Source organism: Thalia democratica, chromosome 7 (assembly GCF_965202585.1).
Source record: "Thalia democratica chromosome 7, ktThaDemo2.hap1.1, whole genome shotgun sequence".
In the NCBI taxonomy this organism is placed as follows: domain Eukaryota; kingdom Metazoa; phylum Chordata; class Thaliacea; order Salpida; family Salpidae; genus Thalia; species Thalia democratica.
This window is the reverse complement of record NC_139171.1, coordinates 54,389,002-54,403,624: the sequence shown is the minus strand read 5'-3', so window position 1 is coordinate 54,403,624 and position 14,623 is coordinate 54,389,002. Positions and strand designations below refer to the sequence as shown.

The 14,623-nt window shown below is 35.1% G+C and overlaps 8 protein-coding genes across 8 annotated transcripts; all 8 read left to right on the top strand.

The window, feature by feature from the left end:
- Positions 1 to 731: 731 nt before the first annotated feature.
- On the top strand, positions 732 to 1,142 carry LOC145841599 (histone H3). Its single transcript, XM_082948954.1, has one exon. It carries the CDS (start codon positions 732 to 734, stop codon positions 1,140 to 1,142), a length of 411 nt encoding a protein of 136 aa, XP_082805080.1.
- Positions 1,143 to 1,330: 188 nt separating this feature from the next.
- On the top strand, positions 1,331 to 1,642 carry LOC145841598 (histone H4-like). The gene has a single exon (XM_082948953.1). The coding sequence runs from the start codon at positions 1,331 to 1,333 to the stop codon at positions 1,640 to 1,642; it is 312 nt and encodes a 103-aa protein (XP_082805079.1).
- Positions 1,643 to 1,824: 182 nt separating this feature from the next.
- LOC145841597 (histone H2A) lies at positions 1,825 to 2,205 on the top strand. The gene has a single exon (XM_082948951.1). The coding sequence runs from the start codon at positions 1,825 to 1,827 to the stop codon at positions 2,203 to 2,205; it is 381 nt and encodes a 126-aa protein (XP_082805077.1).
- A 164-nt stretch (positions 2,206 to 2,369) lies between these two features.
- LOC145841596 (histone H2B 1/2-like) lies at positions 2,370 to 2,729 on the top strand. The gene has a single exon (XM_082948950.1). It carries the CDS (start codon positions 2,370 to 2,372, stop codon positions 2,727 to 2,729), a length of 360 nt encoding a protein of 119 aa, XP_082805076.1.
- Positions 2,730 to 7,951: 5,222 nt separating this feature from the next.
- Positions 7,952 to 8,362, top strand: LOC145841595 (histone H3). The gene has a single exon (XM_082948949.1). The coding sequence runs from the start codon at positions 7,952 to 7,954 to the stop codon at positions 8,360 to 8,362; it is 411 nt and encodes a 136-aa protein (XP_082805075.1).
- Positions 8,363 to 8,550: 188 nt separating this feature from the next.
- LOC145841593 (histone H4-like) lies at positions 8,551 to 8,862 on the top strand. The gene has a single exon (XM_082948948.1). It carries the CDS (start codon positions 8,551 to 8,553, stop codon positions 8,860 to 8,862), a length of 312 nt encoding a protein of 103 aa, XP_082805074.1.
- A 182-nt stretch (positions 8,863 to 9,044) lies between these two features.
- LOC145841592 (histone H2A) lies at positions 9,045 to 9,425 on the top strand. The gene has a single exon (XM_082948947.1). The coding sequence runs from the start codon at positions 9,045 to 9,047 to the stop codon at positions 9,423 to 9,425; it is 381 nt and encodes a 126-aa protein (XP_082805073.1).
- A 164-nt stretch (positions 9,426 to 9,589) lies between these two features.
- On the top strand, positions 9,590 to 9,949 carry LOC145841591 (histone H2B 1/2-like). Its single transcript, XM_082948946.1, has one exon. The coding sequence runs from the start codon at positions 9,590 to 9,592 to the stop codon at positions 9,947 to 9,949; it is 360 nt and encodes a 119-aa protein (XP_082805072.1).
- Positions 9,950 to 14,623: the final 4,674 nt, after the last annotated feature.

Sequence of the window (14,623 nt, the reverse complement as noted above, 5' to 3'; positions counted from 1 at the left end):
CAGCAGTAGCAGCAGTACCAGCGCCAGCCGCAGCCAGGTCTTCCAAGAGACCAAGCGCCAAGAAGGCAGAGCACCCTACTTACAGGGAAATGATTAGCTCTGCCCTTGGAGCAATGAAGGAACGAAAAGGTACATCCCGCCAGAAGATACAAAAGTATATCGCGGACACCTACAAGCTTGACCTCACAGCTTCCAATTCTCACTTGAAGAGAGCACTTACCAGCGGCGTGACCAAAGGTGCTTTTCTCCAGACAACTGGAAAAGGCGCTTCTGGCTCGTTCAAGCTTGCTCCAATGCCAGCTGCTGGGCCCAAGAAGAGGACAAAAAAAGTAGCTAAAAAGCCAGCAGCAAAGAAGGCCGCAGTTAAAAAACCAAAAAAGAAGTGTGCTCCCAAGAAGGCTGCAAAAAAACCAGCAGCCAAAAAGCGACCTGCTAAAAAGTGCGCTCCTAAGAAGGCAGCATCTAAAAAAGCTGCAAGCAAGAAGAAGAAAGTAACCAAGAAGAAGCCGGCAGCCAAAAAAGCATCCAAGAAGAAGAGCTGCAAAAAATAAGTTGTTCTTTTACCCAAGGTCCTTTTTAGGACCACTCAAACAAAGTATAACGCAACTCAAAATGCATAAACAATGCTAAGTTGAAAATATGCAAATTAGACTACACAGCGGAATCGCTCGCGTCCGTGTCTATGCGAACAGTATATAAGCTGTCTTGCAACAAACAGATTTATCATCAAAATGGCTCGTACCAAGCAAACCGCTCGTAAGTCAACCGGAGGCAAGGCTCCAAGGAAACAGCTCGCCACCAAGGCCGCTCGCAAGAGCGCACCCGCTACCGGAGGTGTGAAGAAGCCTCATCGCTACAGGCCCGGCACAGTTGCTCTGAGAGAAATCAGACGCTACCAGAAGTCAACTGAGCTTCTTTTGCGCAAGTTGCCTTTCCAGCGTCTGGTACGTGAAATTGCTCAAGACTTCAAAACTGACTTGAGGTTCCAAAGCAGTGCCGTTATGGCTTTGCAAGAAGCAAGCGAGGCGTACCTCGTTGGTTTGTTCGAAGATACCAACCTTTGCGCGATCCACGCCAAGCGTGTGACAATCATGCCCAAAGACATCCAGCTCGCCAGGAGAATGCGTGGCGAAAGAGCTTAAGCGTTAGCTAAAACCGGTCCTTTTCAGGGCCACCTTAAAACTTTGATAGTGAGAAAAAGAAAGCAAACGAAAAGATGTAAGTTAAGAGACTTTTTTGAGTATGCAAATTAGTTTAATAGTAACCGTACGCGTCCGTAACAGCTTGTATATAAACTCGACGCACTGACGAAATAAGTATATTCAACAACATGTCTGGACGCGGCAAAGGAGGTAAAGGCTTGGGAAAAGGAGGTGCTAAGCGCCATCGCAAAGTACTTCGCGATAACATCCAAGGCATCACGAAGCCGGCAATCCGCCGTTTGGCTCGCCGAGGCGGAGTTAAGCGAATCTCGGGACTGATTTATGAAGAAACGAGAGGCGTCATGAAAGTTTTCTTGGAAAATGTTATTCGCGATGCAGTAACATACACAGAGCACGCCAAGCGCAAGACCGTCACAGCACTCGACGTCGTGTACGCACTCAAGCGTCAAGGAAGAACCTTGTACGGCTTCGGTGGCTAATCGCTTTTAGCAAACCCGGTCCTTTTTAGGACCACCTAATTCAATATAAAAGTTTTTACAACATTTTTGACAAGATTAGCATTAGCTATGACATATGCAAATTAGTTGTTCGTTCGACGCGGTTAGGTATGAGTTTTATATTGAGCTGTGCAAGCTATCATCACAATCATTCGAACAACAAAATGTCAGGACGTGGTAAAGGATCAAAACTCAAATCTAAGCCGAAGAGCAGGTCTTCCCGTGCAGGACTGCAGTTTCCAGTCGGTCGCGTGCACCGCCTGTTGCGCACCGGCAACTACAGCCAAAGAGTCGGAGCTGGTGCTCCAGTTTATCTGGCTGCCGTTCTCGAGTACTTGAGCGCAGAAGTGCTCGAGCTTGCCGGTAACGCTGCTCGTGACAACAAGAAAAGCAGGATCATTCCTCGCCATTTGCAACTAGCTATTCGCAACGACGAAGAGTTGAACAAACTTCTCGGCGGCGTCACAATTGCTCAAGGTGGTGTTCTTCCAAACATCCAGGCAGTACTGTTGCCTAAGAAGACCGCTTCAAAAAAGTCAGCCTAAGTTAAAAAAAACCAGGTCCTTTTCAGGACCACCAAAAGTATTTACAACAAACGAGAGAATTGTGAAGTGAGAGAAACAAGCTATCGTTCGCGTACGGAACTCTGCTAATTTGCATAATTTTTCAGGATATAAACCGGCGCCGAGACTGAAGTTCACACATCATCATGACAGCAACCAAAAGCGCGAAGAAGTCAGTAGCCAAGACCGCTCCGGTCGACGGCAAGAAGAAGCGAAGGAGGAGGAACAAAGAAAGCTTTGGCATCTACGTGTACAAAGTTTTGAAGCAAGTGCACCCCGACACCGGAATCTCCAGCAAGGCGATGGGAATCATGAACTCTTTTGTCAACGACATCTTCGAGCGCATTGCAGCAGAGGCTTCACGTTTGGCTCATTACAACAAGAGGTCTACTGTTAGCAGCCGCGAAATCCAAACTGCTGTCAGGCTTTTGCTCCCCGGCGAGTTGTCAAAGCACGCAGTTTCAGAAGGTACTAAAGCTGTTACCAAGTACACCAGCTCAAAATAAACGCTCAACAACCGGTCCTTTTCAGGACCACCATTAGAATAGAACCAGCTTTTGGTATTTACTTAAAGTACAAGCTACAGTTAAGAATGTAAGCTTAGTACAAATAAGTTCTTATTCGTGTAAATTAAAAACTCATACACTTGAATGAACAAACTATTTTTTGTTTCAAACACTTAATAAATTTGTAACTCGTTATATTGTAGAAAAAGCATTGCATTAGTCTTATTCACAAAACAGTAGTAGTACTTGTAATTAAATGAGGCTTAACTAACTTGATTATGTTGTCCGTAAGATTTTTCATCTGAATACTTTTTGTACGTAACATTTTTTTTATTCGTTTGTTGAAGTTCTGTAAAAGCATTCAATAAGTTACAAAACTTTTTAAACAGAAATTTATATCACTTATAACAAGCAAAAACTTAGTATTCATTTTAAGTTGTTGTTGATTATTATTAAAACAACCGAGCTTTAACTTTTTAAACGTTTTTCCTTCTTATCAATTTAATTGCAATTGAGGCCATGTAACACATTTTGAAAACATAAGAATGCATAAATGAATTAAAAGTGATTGTTCAAAACAAAAAATAATAAATGTCTTTTTCAAATTAAATATTCCTTCTTTCAAAGTTAACTTCTGTTTACCTTGTTTAAGAAACATTTTCAATTCAAAACATAAACACATAAAACAAACCAGCTCATTATTGGTAAAACACAAAAGACTAACTGCTTGTACTTATTATGCTAGTTTTCAAAGTAAAAGTTACTTGTTTTAATTAGAAATGAGACAAATTGATGACCTAAAACAACTCTAATAGTTTGCTTAAAGTCATGTTTCTACAAATCTAAAGTAATCAGGACCACCAATTGATTTGACCAGCTACTAATGTCGAGTAAAGAATGTCAAACAAGCTCTAGCTAAGCGACAAAAAAATGTACAAATTTATATCTACATTGTGCGTGTTGGTAAAAAAGTTAGTGTACTTCAATAACTTGTAAATAAATTTTCAAAACAGAATTTCTCTGTTTTTATTTTTACCAGTTAGTTACACTTACTTCAGTTTTTGTAGTTTTACTTTTCATTTTAAACTATTCTTGATAATGAGCTTAAACCGTAGAACATGTTTTTCTGCTTCACTACTATTTAAATGTTAGGTAAAAAAGTTTTTTCAATGGGCATCTTCTTGTTTAACGTGTTGTTTAAACAAAACTCACTCTGGTTCAATTAACTTTTTAGACTTGTTTATCAAACACTCAATAGATATTTGTGGTTAGTTTAATAAAAAAACAACGATACTAAATAAAAAATTATGCTTAAGTAAGACATTATAATAAATGAGAAGAAAACTTTACATTGATATTTAAAAATACTCAATGGTATTAATTTAACGGAGGTTTGATTGTCAAAAGTGTATTAGTCTTATTTATCAGAATGCAAATGAAACAGTACAAAGGTGTTTAAAAGTTGAACAATTAAACTAATGTAAACAACAGTGATTGTTTAAAACAAACGTACTATTGAAATAATCTTTCTGTTTACAAAGCTCATACTTGTTTTGTTGAACTTTTTTTTCTGTGGCTATGCCAAATAACGACATGATTCAAAGGTAAAAAAAAGAACACTTTTTTACCATTTTTTGTAACTCTTTTTTAAACTATGTTTGAGACAACTCAAAACGACTATACTTGTTTGTTTTAAGCTATGTACTTTTTAAATTTAAAGGTTAGGTGGATCACCAATTAATTACACAAGCTACTATTGACTACTAGACTCAACAACACAAATGTACATACTTAATCAACTTTGTGGTGGTAAAGAATCATAAACCATTTCGTTCCAAACTATAAATCTATTATTTATTAAATACCTAGCTTGCTACAATTTCTCTACTTTACTTTTTTTGTGCAGCTGTTAAGAAGGGAACTCTAGCTAGATGCCCTAATCCTTACTTTATTGCTTACTATTACTGAATGCTTAGTGAAAAGCTTTAACTAACTTGAGTGTCCTTTTCGTAGGCTTTTTCCGTTTAATTTTCTTTTCAAAATAAAACTTATTCTTATTCATGCTTACTTTGTGGACATTTTTTTAATTCAATATTTCATTTTTTTTAGTTTATTAAAAAAAGCTGTGCCTACGTCATTGTAAAAACTAGTTATATTTTTCAATGAAAATAATACGCTTAAACAGAAATAGAAATAAAACTTTGACTTAACAACTGAAAACGTTTTAAGCTGTTAACAACAAACAATTTTTAATGTCCTTAAAAAAAAACTGTTCAATTACAACTGAAACATTCTTAACAATTCAAATCTGATATAACACATAAATGTAAACATGATCGATTGTTCAAAAGAAAGAGAACACTATTACCAGGTACACAATTTAACACAACAAAATACTTTAATAAAATGATGAACTTGTACAATTAAATATTTAATTTTACTAAGCTTACATCTACTTGGTTGGTTTAAGGCTGCCTATCTTGTCATGCATACGAAATAAACCAAATGATTAGGTGAAACATGATACAAAGAAAAGAAGTAAAAAACTTGCTACCACTTATTTGTAACTCTTTTGTACGCTATACATAAGAAAATTAAAATTACTGTAACTTGTTGCTTTAAGCTATGCAGTTTTTGTAAATCTAAAGAAGAAAAAAAATTTGGACAAAGCAAAAATAAAACTTTTTTAGCCTTCATTTTTTCACAGCTTATTATATGATAGTACAAGTTTCGTAATAGGCAAACATAAAGCTTTGAGTCAAGCAAAGACCTTGTTTTATATAATTTATAATTGAGTAAGATAATGAGATTTTCTTTCAAATCTGTATGTTGTTGCTACAACAGCTATGTTCTGAACGACATCCGAGAATAAAATGTAGCTTATCCTAAGTTGTGTTCTGAACTACATTAATAGTAAGTTAGTGATAACTAGTAACGAGTCAATGAAAGCAATTGTACAGAACTTTATGATTAATCTAGGTTGAGTAAACTAAGAAACTAGTTTTAGCAGTAAAGCAACTTAAACTGAATTAAACACATGTTTAACTTGGTAAACACTTCAATCGTAAACTTTAATAAACAGTACTGTTGTTGTTTCAAAATATGTGTCAAGAAAGTAATAAGTTGTTCTATGTTGTTTCGATTAACTTTAAATTTATGAGAAGTGACAAAACAAAGTTTGAAAAAAAAAAGCTTAATTGCATTATTTTTTAAAGATAATTTGAAAGCTTATGAGTTCTGATTGTAAACAAAGCTGTATTCAAACACTAACGTTTGTCAACCTTATTTCAAAAGCTTTTCTTTTCGATTTCTTTACTCGTTTTTATTTTGTTTACTACCCTTTGTATCTTAATACTGCTTAAAAAATAAACCAACCTCTTTTTTTACGTAAAATTTTTCGTCCAAAAAATATCAACTTTTGTTTAAGTTCATATTCAGTGCTAGTTTTCATAAGCTTTTTCGACTTATTTATTTCTTTGAATCTAATTGACTTTATTTTGTTTGAAAAATTTACAACCAAATCCATTTGTTCACTTTTATCAGCACACTTTGTTCGGTTGAAATCTGCAAAGAATAAGTTCTTAGTTTGATCAAGGTTTAAGTGTAACGAGCAAAATTGCATCGGTATTTTTTAAACTGTATAACAGCTTGAATCAGTTGTTTGAAATGCTAATTTAATGTTGAACTACTTACTTGTTAAACTAGTTTTTCATATACACCGAAAAATTTTGTTTAAAAGTAGTTTATAATTTTCAAACAAGTATGATCATAGTTACTGTACGTTTTTGAAAGGTTGTTTGGAAAACATTGTTGTAAGGTAAGTTACTAGTATGTGCAACATAAAAAAAATAGTTTAATAAAAAAAAAAATTTTAATAAAAGTTTTGAGTATATTGCTTATGAGTATATTTTGAGTAATCATAACTAGTAAAGCTAAACAAAATGAACGCTTTTATTTTTTGGAATTACTTTTAACACATTAGTTTAAAATGTAATTAACTTGAACACACTTGATAGAACTTACGATTTACAAAACTCCATGAAATCGAAATAATGAAACTTTGTTTAAGTTTGAGGTAAAAAAACCTTGTGCTTTGTTAAAATTTTATTACTTTAGGCGAGCGGCAAAGGAAAATTCAGTCGGAAGTGTGCTAACATGTTTTTTTTTCATTTATGTTTTTCTTAATATATTTAGAGGTGTGCTGTAAGATACAGGCTGTTATTTCTGGACTTTTCAAACTAATGTTTTAAAAAAAGTTACTTTCAGAACAAGTTAGATATGGTTTCTTTCTTACTGGAACTTTTTCAACATTCGTAATAAGACAACTAAGTTTTTATAAGCATATGTGTCTTAAACAAACGTGATAATGCTTGTATTAAGAAGTAAAAGGTACCTTGCAAAACATAACTGCTCAACAGTCAATTCGTCACAGTCAGTAACTCTTGCAAGTAAGGTTTTGGTCGCTTTAATTTTCATTCAACATGTCTACCACAGCAGTAGCAGCAGTACCAGCGCCAGCCGCAGCCAGGTCTTCCAAGAGACCAAGCGCCAAGAAGGCAGAGCACCCTACTTACAGGGAAATGATTAGCTCTGCCCTTGGAGCAATGAAGGAACGAAAAGGTACATCCCGCCAGAAGATACAAAAGTATATCGCGGACACCTACAAGCTTGACCTCACAGCTTCCAATTCTCACTTGAAGAGAGCACTTACCAGCGGCGTGACCAAAGGTGCTTTTCTCCAGACAACTGGAAAAGGCGCTTCTGGCTCGTTCAAGCTTGCTCCAATGCCAGCTGCTGGGCCCAAGAAGAGGACAAAAAAAGTAGCTAAAAAGCCAGCAGCAAAGAAGGCCGCAGTTAAAAAACCAAAAAAGAAGTGTGCTCCCAAGAAGGCTGCAAAAAAACCAGCAGCCAAAAAGCGACCTGCTAAAAAGTGCGCTCCTAAGAAGGCAGCATCTAAAAAAGCTGCAAGCAAGAAGAAGAAAGTAACCAAGAAGAAGCCGGCAGCCAAAAAAGCATCCAAGAAGAAGAGCTGCAAAAAATAAGTTGTTCTTTTACCCAAGGTCCTTTTTAGGACCACTCAAACAAAGTATAACGCAACTCAAAATGCATAAACAATGCTAAGTTGAAAATATGCAAATTAGACTACACAGCGGAATCGCTCGCGTCCGTGTCTATGCGAACAGTATATAAGCTGTCTTGCAACAAACAGATTTATCATCAAAATGGCTCGTACCAAGCAAACCGCTCGTAAGTCAACCGGAGGCAAGGCTCCAAGGAAACAGCTCGCCACCAAGGCCGCTCGCAAGAGCGCACCCGCTACCGGAGGTGTGAAGAAGCCTCATCGCTACAGGCCCGGCACAGTTGCTCTGAGAGAAATCAGACGCTACCAGAAGTCAACTGAGCTTCTTTTGCGCAAGTTGCCTTTCCAGCGTCTGGTACGTGAAATTGCTCAAGACTTCAAAACTGACTTGAGGTTCCAAAGCAGTGCCGTTATGGCTTTGCAAGAAGCAAGCGAGGCGTACCTCGTTGGTTTGTTCGAAGATACCAACCTTTGCGCGATCCACGCCAAGCGTGTGACAATCATGCCCAAAGACATCCAGCTCGCCAGGAGAATGCGTGGCGAAAGAGCTTAAGCGTTAGCTAAAACCGGTCCTTTTCAGGGCCACCTTAAAACTTTGATAGTGAGAAAAAGAAAGCAAACGAAAAGATGTAAGTTAAGAGACTTTTTTGAGTATGCAAATTAGTTTAATAGTAACCGTACGCGTCCGTAACAGCTTGTATATAAACTCGACGCACTGACGAAATAAGTATATTCAACAACATGTCTGGACGCGGCAAAGGAGGTAAAGGCTTGGGAAAAGGAGGTGCTAAGCGCCATCGCAAAGTACTTCGCGATAACATCCAAGGCATCACGAAGCCGGCAATCCGCCGTTTGGCTCGCCGAGGCGGAGTTAAGCGAATCTCGGGACTGATTTATGAAGAAACGAGAGGCGTCATGAAAGTTTTCTTGGAAAATGTTATTCGCGATGCAGTAACATACACAGAGCACGCCAAGCGCAAGACCGTCACAGCACTCGACGTCGTGTACGCACTCAAGCGTCAAGGAAGAACCTTGTACGGCTTCGGTGGCTAATCGCTTTTAGCAAACCCGGTCCTTTTTAGGACCACCTAATTCAATATAAAAGTTTTTACAACATTTTTGACAAGATTAGCATTAGCTATGACATATGCAAATTAGTTGTTCGTTCGACGCGGTTAGGTATGAGTTTTATATTGAGCTGTGCAAGCTATCATCACAATCATTCGAACAACAAAATGTCAGGACGTGGTAAAGGATCAAAACTCAAATCTAAGCCGAAGAGCAGGTCTTCCCGTGCAGGACTGCAGTTTCCAGTCGGTCGCGTGCACCGCCTGTTGCGCACCGGCAACTACAGCCAAAGAGTCGGAGCTGGTGCTCCAGTTTATCTGGCTGCCGTTCTCGAGTACTTGAGCGCAGAAGTGCTCGAGCTTGCCGGTAACGCTGCTCGTGACAACAAGAAAAGCAGGATCATTCCTCGCCATTTGCAACTAGCTATTCGCAACGACGAAGAGTTGAACAAACTTCTCGGCGGCGTCACAATTGCTCAAGGTGGTGTTCTTCCAAACATCCAGGCAGTACTGTTGCCTAAGAAGACCGCTTCAAAAAAGTCAGCCTAAGTTAAAAAAAACCAGGTCCTTTTCAGGACCACCAAAAGTATTTACAACAAACGAGAGAATTGTGAAGTGAGAGAAACAAGCTATCGTTCGCGTACGGAACTCTGCTAATTTGCATAATTTTTCAGGATATAAACCGGCGCCGAGACTGAAGTTCACACATCATCATGACAGCAACCAAAAGCGCGAAGAAGTCAGTAGCCAAGACCGCTCCGGTCGACGGCAAGAAGAAGCGAAGGAGGAGGAACAAAGAAAGCTTTGGCATCTACGTGTACAAAGTTTTGAAGCAAGTGCACCCCGACACCGGAATCTCCAGCAAGGCGATGGGAATCATGAACTCTTTTGTCAACGACATCTTCGAGCGCATTGCAGCAGAGGCTTCACGTTTGGCTCATTACAACAAGAGGTCTACTGTTAGCAGCCGCGAAATCCAAACTGCTGTCAGGCTTTTGCTCCCCGGCGAGTTGTCAAAGCACGCAGTTTCAGAAGGTACTAAAGCTGTTACCAAGTACACCAGCTCAAAATAAACGCTCAACAACCGGTCCTTTTCAGGACCACCATTAGAATAGAACCAGCTTTTGGTATTTACTTAAAGTACAAGCTACAGTTAAGAATGTAAGCTTAGTACAAATAAGTTCTTATTCGTGTAAATTAAAAACTCATACACTTGAATGAACAAACTATTTTTTGTTTCAAACACTTAATAAATTTGTAACTCGTTATATTGTAGAAAAAGCATTGCATTAGTCTTATTCACAAAACAGTAGTAGTACTTGTAATTAAATGAGGCTTAACTAACTTGATTATGTTGTCCGTAAGATTTTTCATCTGAATACTTTTTGTACGTAACATTTTTTTTATTCGTTTGTTGAAGTTCTGTAAAAGCATTCAATAAGTTACAAAACTTTTTAAACAGAAATTTATATCACTTATAACAAGCAAAAACTTAGTATTCATTTTAAGTTGTTGTTGATTATTATTAAAACAACCGAGCTTTAACTTTTTAAACGTTTTTCCTTCTTATCAATTTAATTGCAATTGAGGCCATGTAACACATTTTGAAAACATAAGAATGCATAAATGAATTAAAAGTGATTGTTCAAAACAAAAAATAATAAATGTCTTTTTCAAATTAAATATTCCTTCTTTCAAAGTTAACTTCTGTTTACCTTGTTTAAGAAACATTTTCAATTCAAAACATAAACACATAAAACAAACCAGCTCATTATTGGTAAAACACAAAAGATTAACTGCTTGTACTTATTATGCTAGTTTTCAAAGTAAAAGTTACTTGTTTTAATTAGAAATGAGACAAATTGATGACCTAAAACAACTCTAATAGTTTGCTTAAAGTCATGTTTCTACAAATCTAAAGTAATCAGGACCACCAATTGATTTGACCAGCTACTAATGTCGAGTAAAGAATGTCAAACAAGCTCTAGCTAAGCGACAAAAAAATGTACAAATTTATATCTACATTGTGCGTGTTGGTAAAAAAGTTAGTGTACTTCAATAACTTGTAAATAAATTTTCAAAACAGAATTTCTCTGTTTTTATTTTTACCAGTTAGTTACACTTACTTCAGTTTTTGTAGTTTTACTTTTCATTTTAAACTATTCTTGATAATGAGCTTAAACCGTAGAACATGTTTTTCTGCTTCACTACTATTTAAATGTTAGGTAAAAAAGTTTTTTCAATGGGCATCTTCTTGTTTAACGTGTTGTTTAAACAAAACTCACTCTGGTTCAATTAACTTTTTAGACTTGTTTATCAAACACTCAATAGATATTTGTGGTTAGTTTAATAAAAAAACAACGATACTAAATAAAAAATTATGCTTAAGTAAGACATTATAATAAATGAGAAGAAAACTTTACATTGATATTTAAAAATACTCAATGGTATTAATTTAACGGAGGTTTGATTGTCAAAAGTGTATTAGTCTTATTTATCAGAATGCAAATGAAACAGTACAAAGGTGTTTAAAAGTTGAACAATTAAACTAATGTAAACAACAGTGATTGTTTAAAACAAACGTACTATTGAAATAATCTTTCTGTTTACAAAGCTCATACTTGTTTTGTTGAACTTTTTTTTCTGTGGCTATGCCAAATAACGACATGATTCAAAGGTAAAAAAAAGAACACTTTTTTACCATTTTTTGTAACTCTTTTTTAAACTATGTTTGAGACAACTCAAAACGACTATACTTGTTTGTTTTAAGCTATGTACTTTTTAAATTTAAAGGTTAGGTGGATCACCAATTAATTACACAAGCTACTATTGACTACTAGACTCAACAACACAAATGTACATACTTAATCAACTTTGTGGTGGTAAAGAATCATAAACCATTTCGTTCCAAACTATAAATCTATTATTTATTAAATACCTAGCTTGCTACAATTTCTCTACTTTACTTTTTTTGTGCAGCTGTTAAGAAGGGAACTCTAGCTAGATGCCCTAATCCTTACTTTATTGCTTACTATTACTGAATGCTTAGTGAAAAGCTTTAACTAACTTGAGTGTCCTTTTCGTAGGCTTTTTCCGTTTAATTTTCTTTTCAAAATAAAACTTATTCTTATTCATGCTTACTTTGTGGACATTTTTTTAATTCAATATTTCATTTTTTTTAGTTTATTAAAAAAAGCTGTGCCTACGTCATTGTAAAAACTAGTTATATTTTTCAATGAAAATAATACGCTTAAACAGAAATAGAAATAAAACTTTGACTTAACAACTGAAAACGTTTTAAGCTGTTAACAACAAACAATTTTTAATGTCCTTAAAAAAAAACTGTTCAATTACAACTGAAACATTCTTAACAATTCAAATCTGATATAACACATAAATGTAAACATGATCGATTGTTCAAAAGAAAGAGAACACTATTACCAGGTACACAATTTAACACAACAAAATACTTTAATAAAATGATGAACTTGTACAATTAAATATTTAATTTTACTAAGCTTACATCTACTTGGTTGGTTTAAGGCTGCCTATCTTGTCATGCATACGAAATAAACCAAATGATTAGGTGAAACATGATACAAAGAAAAGAAGTAAAAAACTTGCTACCACTTATTTGTAACTCTTTTGTACGCTATACATAAGAAAATTAAAATTACTGTAACTTGTTGCTTTAAGCTATGCAGTTTTTGTAAATCTAAAGAAGAAAAAAAATTTGGACAAAGCAAAAATAAAACTTTTTTAGCCTTCATTTTTTCACAGCTTATTATATGATAGTACAAGTTTCGTAATAGGCAAACATAAAGCTTTGAGTCAAGCAAAGACCTTGTTTTATATAATTTATAATTGAGTAAGATAATGAGATTTTCTTTCAAATCTGTATGTTGTTGCTACAACAGCTATGTTCTGAACGACATCCGAGAATAAAATGTAGCTTATCCTAAGTTGTGTTCTGAACTACATTAATAGTAAGTTAGTGATAACTAGTAACGAGTCAATGAAAGCAATTGTACAGAACTTTATGATTAATCTAGGTTGAGTAAACTAAGAAACTAGTTTTAGCAGTAAAGCAACTTAAACTGAATTAAACACATGTTTAACTTGGTAAACACTTCAATCGTAAACTTTAATAAACAGTACTGTTGTTGTTTCAAAATATGTGTCAAGAAAGTAATAAGTTGTTCTATGTTGTTTCGATTAACTTTAAATTTATGAGAAGTGACAAAACAAAGTTTGAAAAAAAAAAGCTTAATTGCATTATTTTTTAAAGATAATTTGAAAGCTTATGAGTTCTGATTGTAAACAAAGCTGTATTCAAACACTAACGTTTGTCAACCTTATTTCAAAAGCTTTTCTTTTCGATTTCTTTACTCGTTTTTATTTTGTTTACTACCCTTTGTATCTTAATACTGCTTAAAAAATAAACCAACCTCTTTTTTTACGTAAAATTTTTCGTCCAAAAAATATCAACTTTTGTTTAAGTTCATATTCAGTGCTAGTTTTCATAAGCTTTTTCGACTTATTTATTTCTTTGAATCTAATTGACTTTATTTTGTTTGAAAAATTTACAACCAAATCCATTTGTTCACTTTTATCAGCACACTTTGTTCGGTTGAAATCTGCAAAGAATAAGTTCTTAGTTTGATCAAGGTTTAAGTGTAACGAGCAAAATTGCATCGGTATTTTTTAAACTGTATAACAGCTTGAATCAGTTGTTTGAAATGCTAATTTAATGTTGAACTACTTACTTGTTAAACTAGTTTTTCATATACACCGAAAAATTTTGTTTAAAAGTAGTTTATAATTTTCAAACAAGTATGATCATAGTTACTGTACGTTTTTGAAAGGTTGTTTGGAAAACATTGTTGTAAGGTAAGTTACTAGTATGTGCAACATAAAAAAAATAGTTTAATAAAAAAAAAAATTTTAATAAAAGTTTTGAGTATATTGCTTATGAGTATATTTTGAGTAATCATAACTAGTAAAGCTAAACAAAATGAACGCTTTTATTTTTTGGAATTACTTTTAACACATTAGTTTAAAATGTAATTAACTTGAACACACTTGATAGAACTTACGATTTACAAAACTCCATGAAATCGAAATAATGAAACTTTGTTTAAGTTTGAGGTAAAAAAACCTTGTGCTTTGTTAAAATTTTATTACTTTAGGCGAGCGGCAAAGGAAAATTCAGTCGGAAGTGTGCTAACATGTTTTTTTTTCATTTATGTTTTTCTTAATATATTTAGAGGTGTGCTGTAAGATACAGGCTGTTATTTCTGGACTTTTCAAACTAATGTTTTAAAAAAAGTTACTTTCAGAACAAGTTAGATATGGTTTCTTTCTTACTGGAACTTTTTCAACATTCGTAATAAGACAACTAAGTTTTTATAAGCATATGTGTCTTAAACAAACGTGATAATGCTTGTATTAAGAAGTAAAAGGTACCTTGCAAAACATAACTGCTCAACAGTCAATTCGTCACAGTCAGTAACTCTTGCAAGTAAGGTTTTGGTCGCTTTAATTTTCATTCAACATGTCTACCACAGCAGTAGCAGCAGTACCAGCGCCAGCCGCAGCCAGGTCTTCCAAGAGACCAAGCGCCAAGAAGGCAGAGCACCCTACTTACAGGGAAATGATTAGCTCTGCCCTTGGAGCAATGAAGGAACAAAAAGGTACATCCCGCCAGAAGATACAAAAGTATATCGCGGACACCTACAAGCTTGACC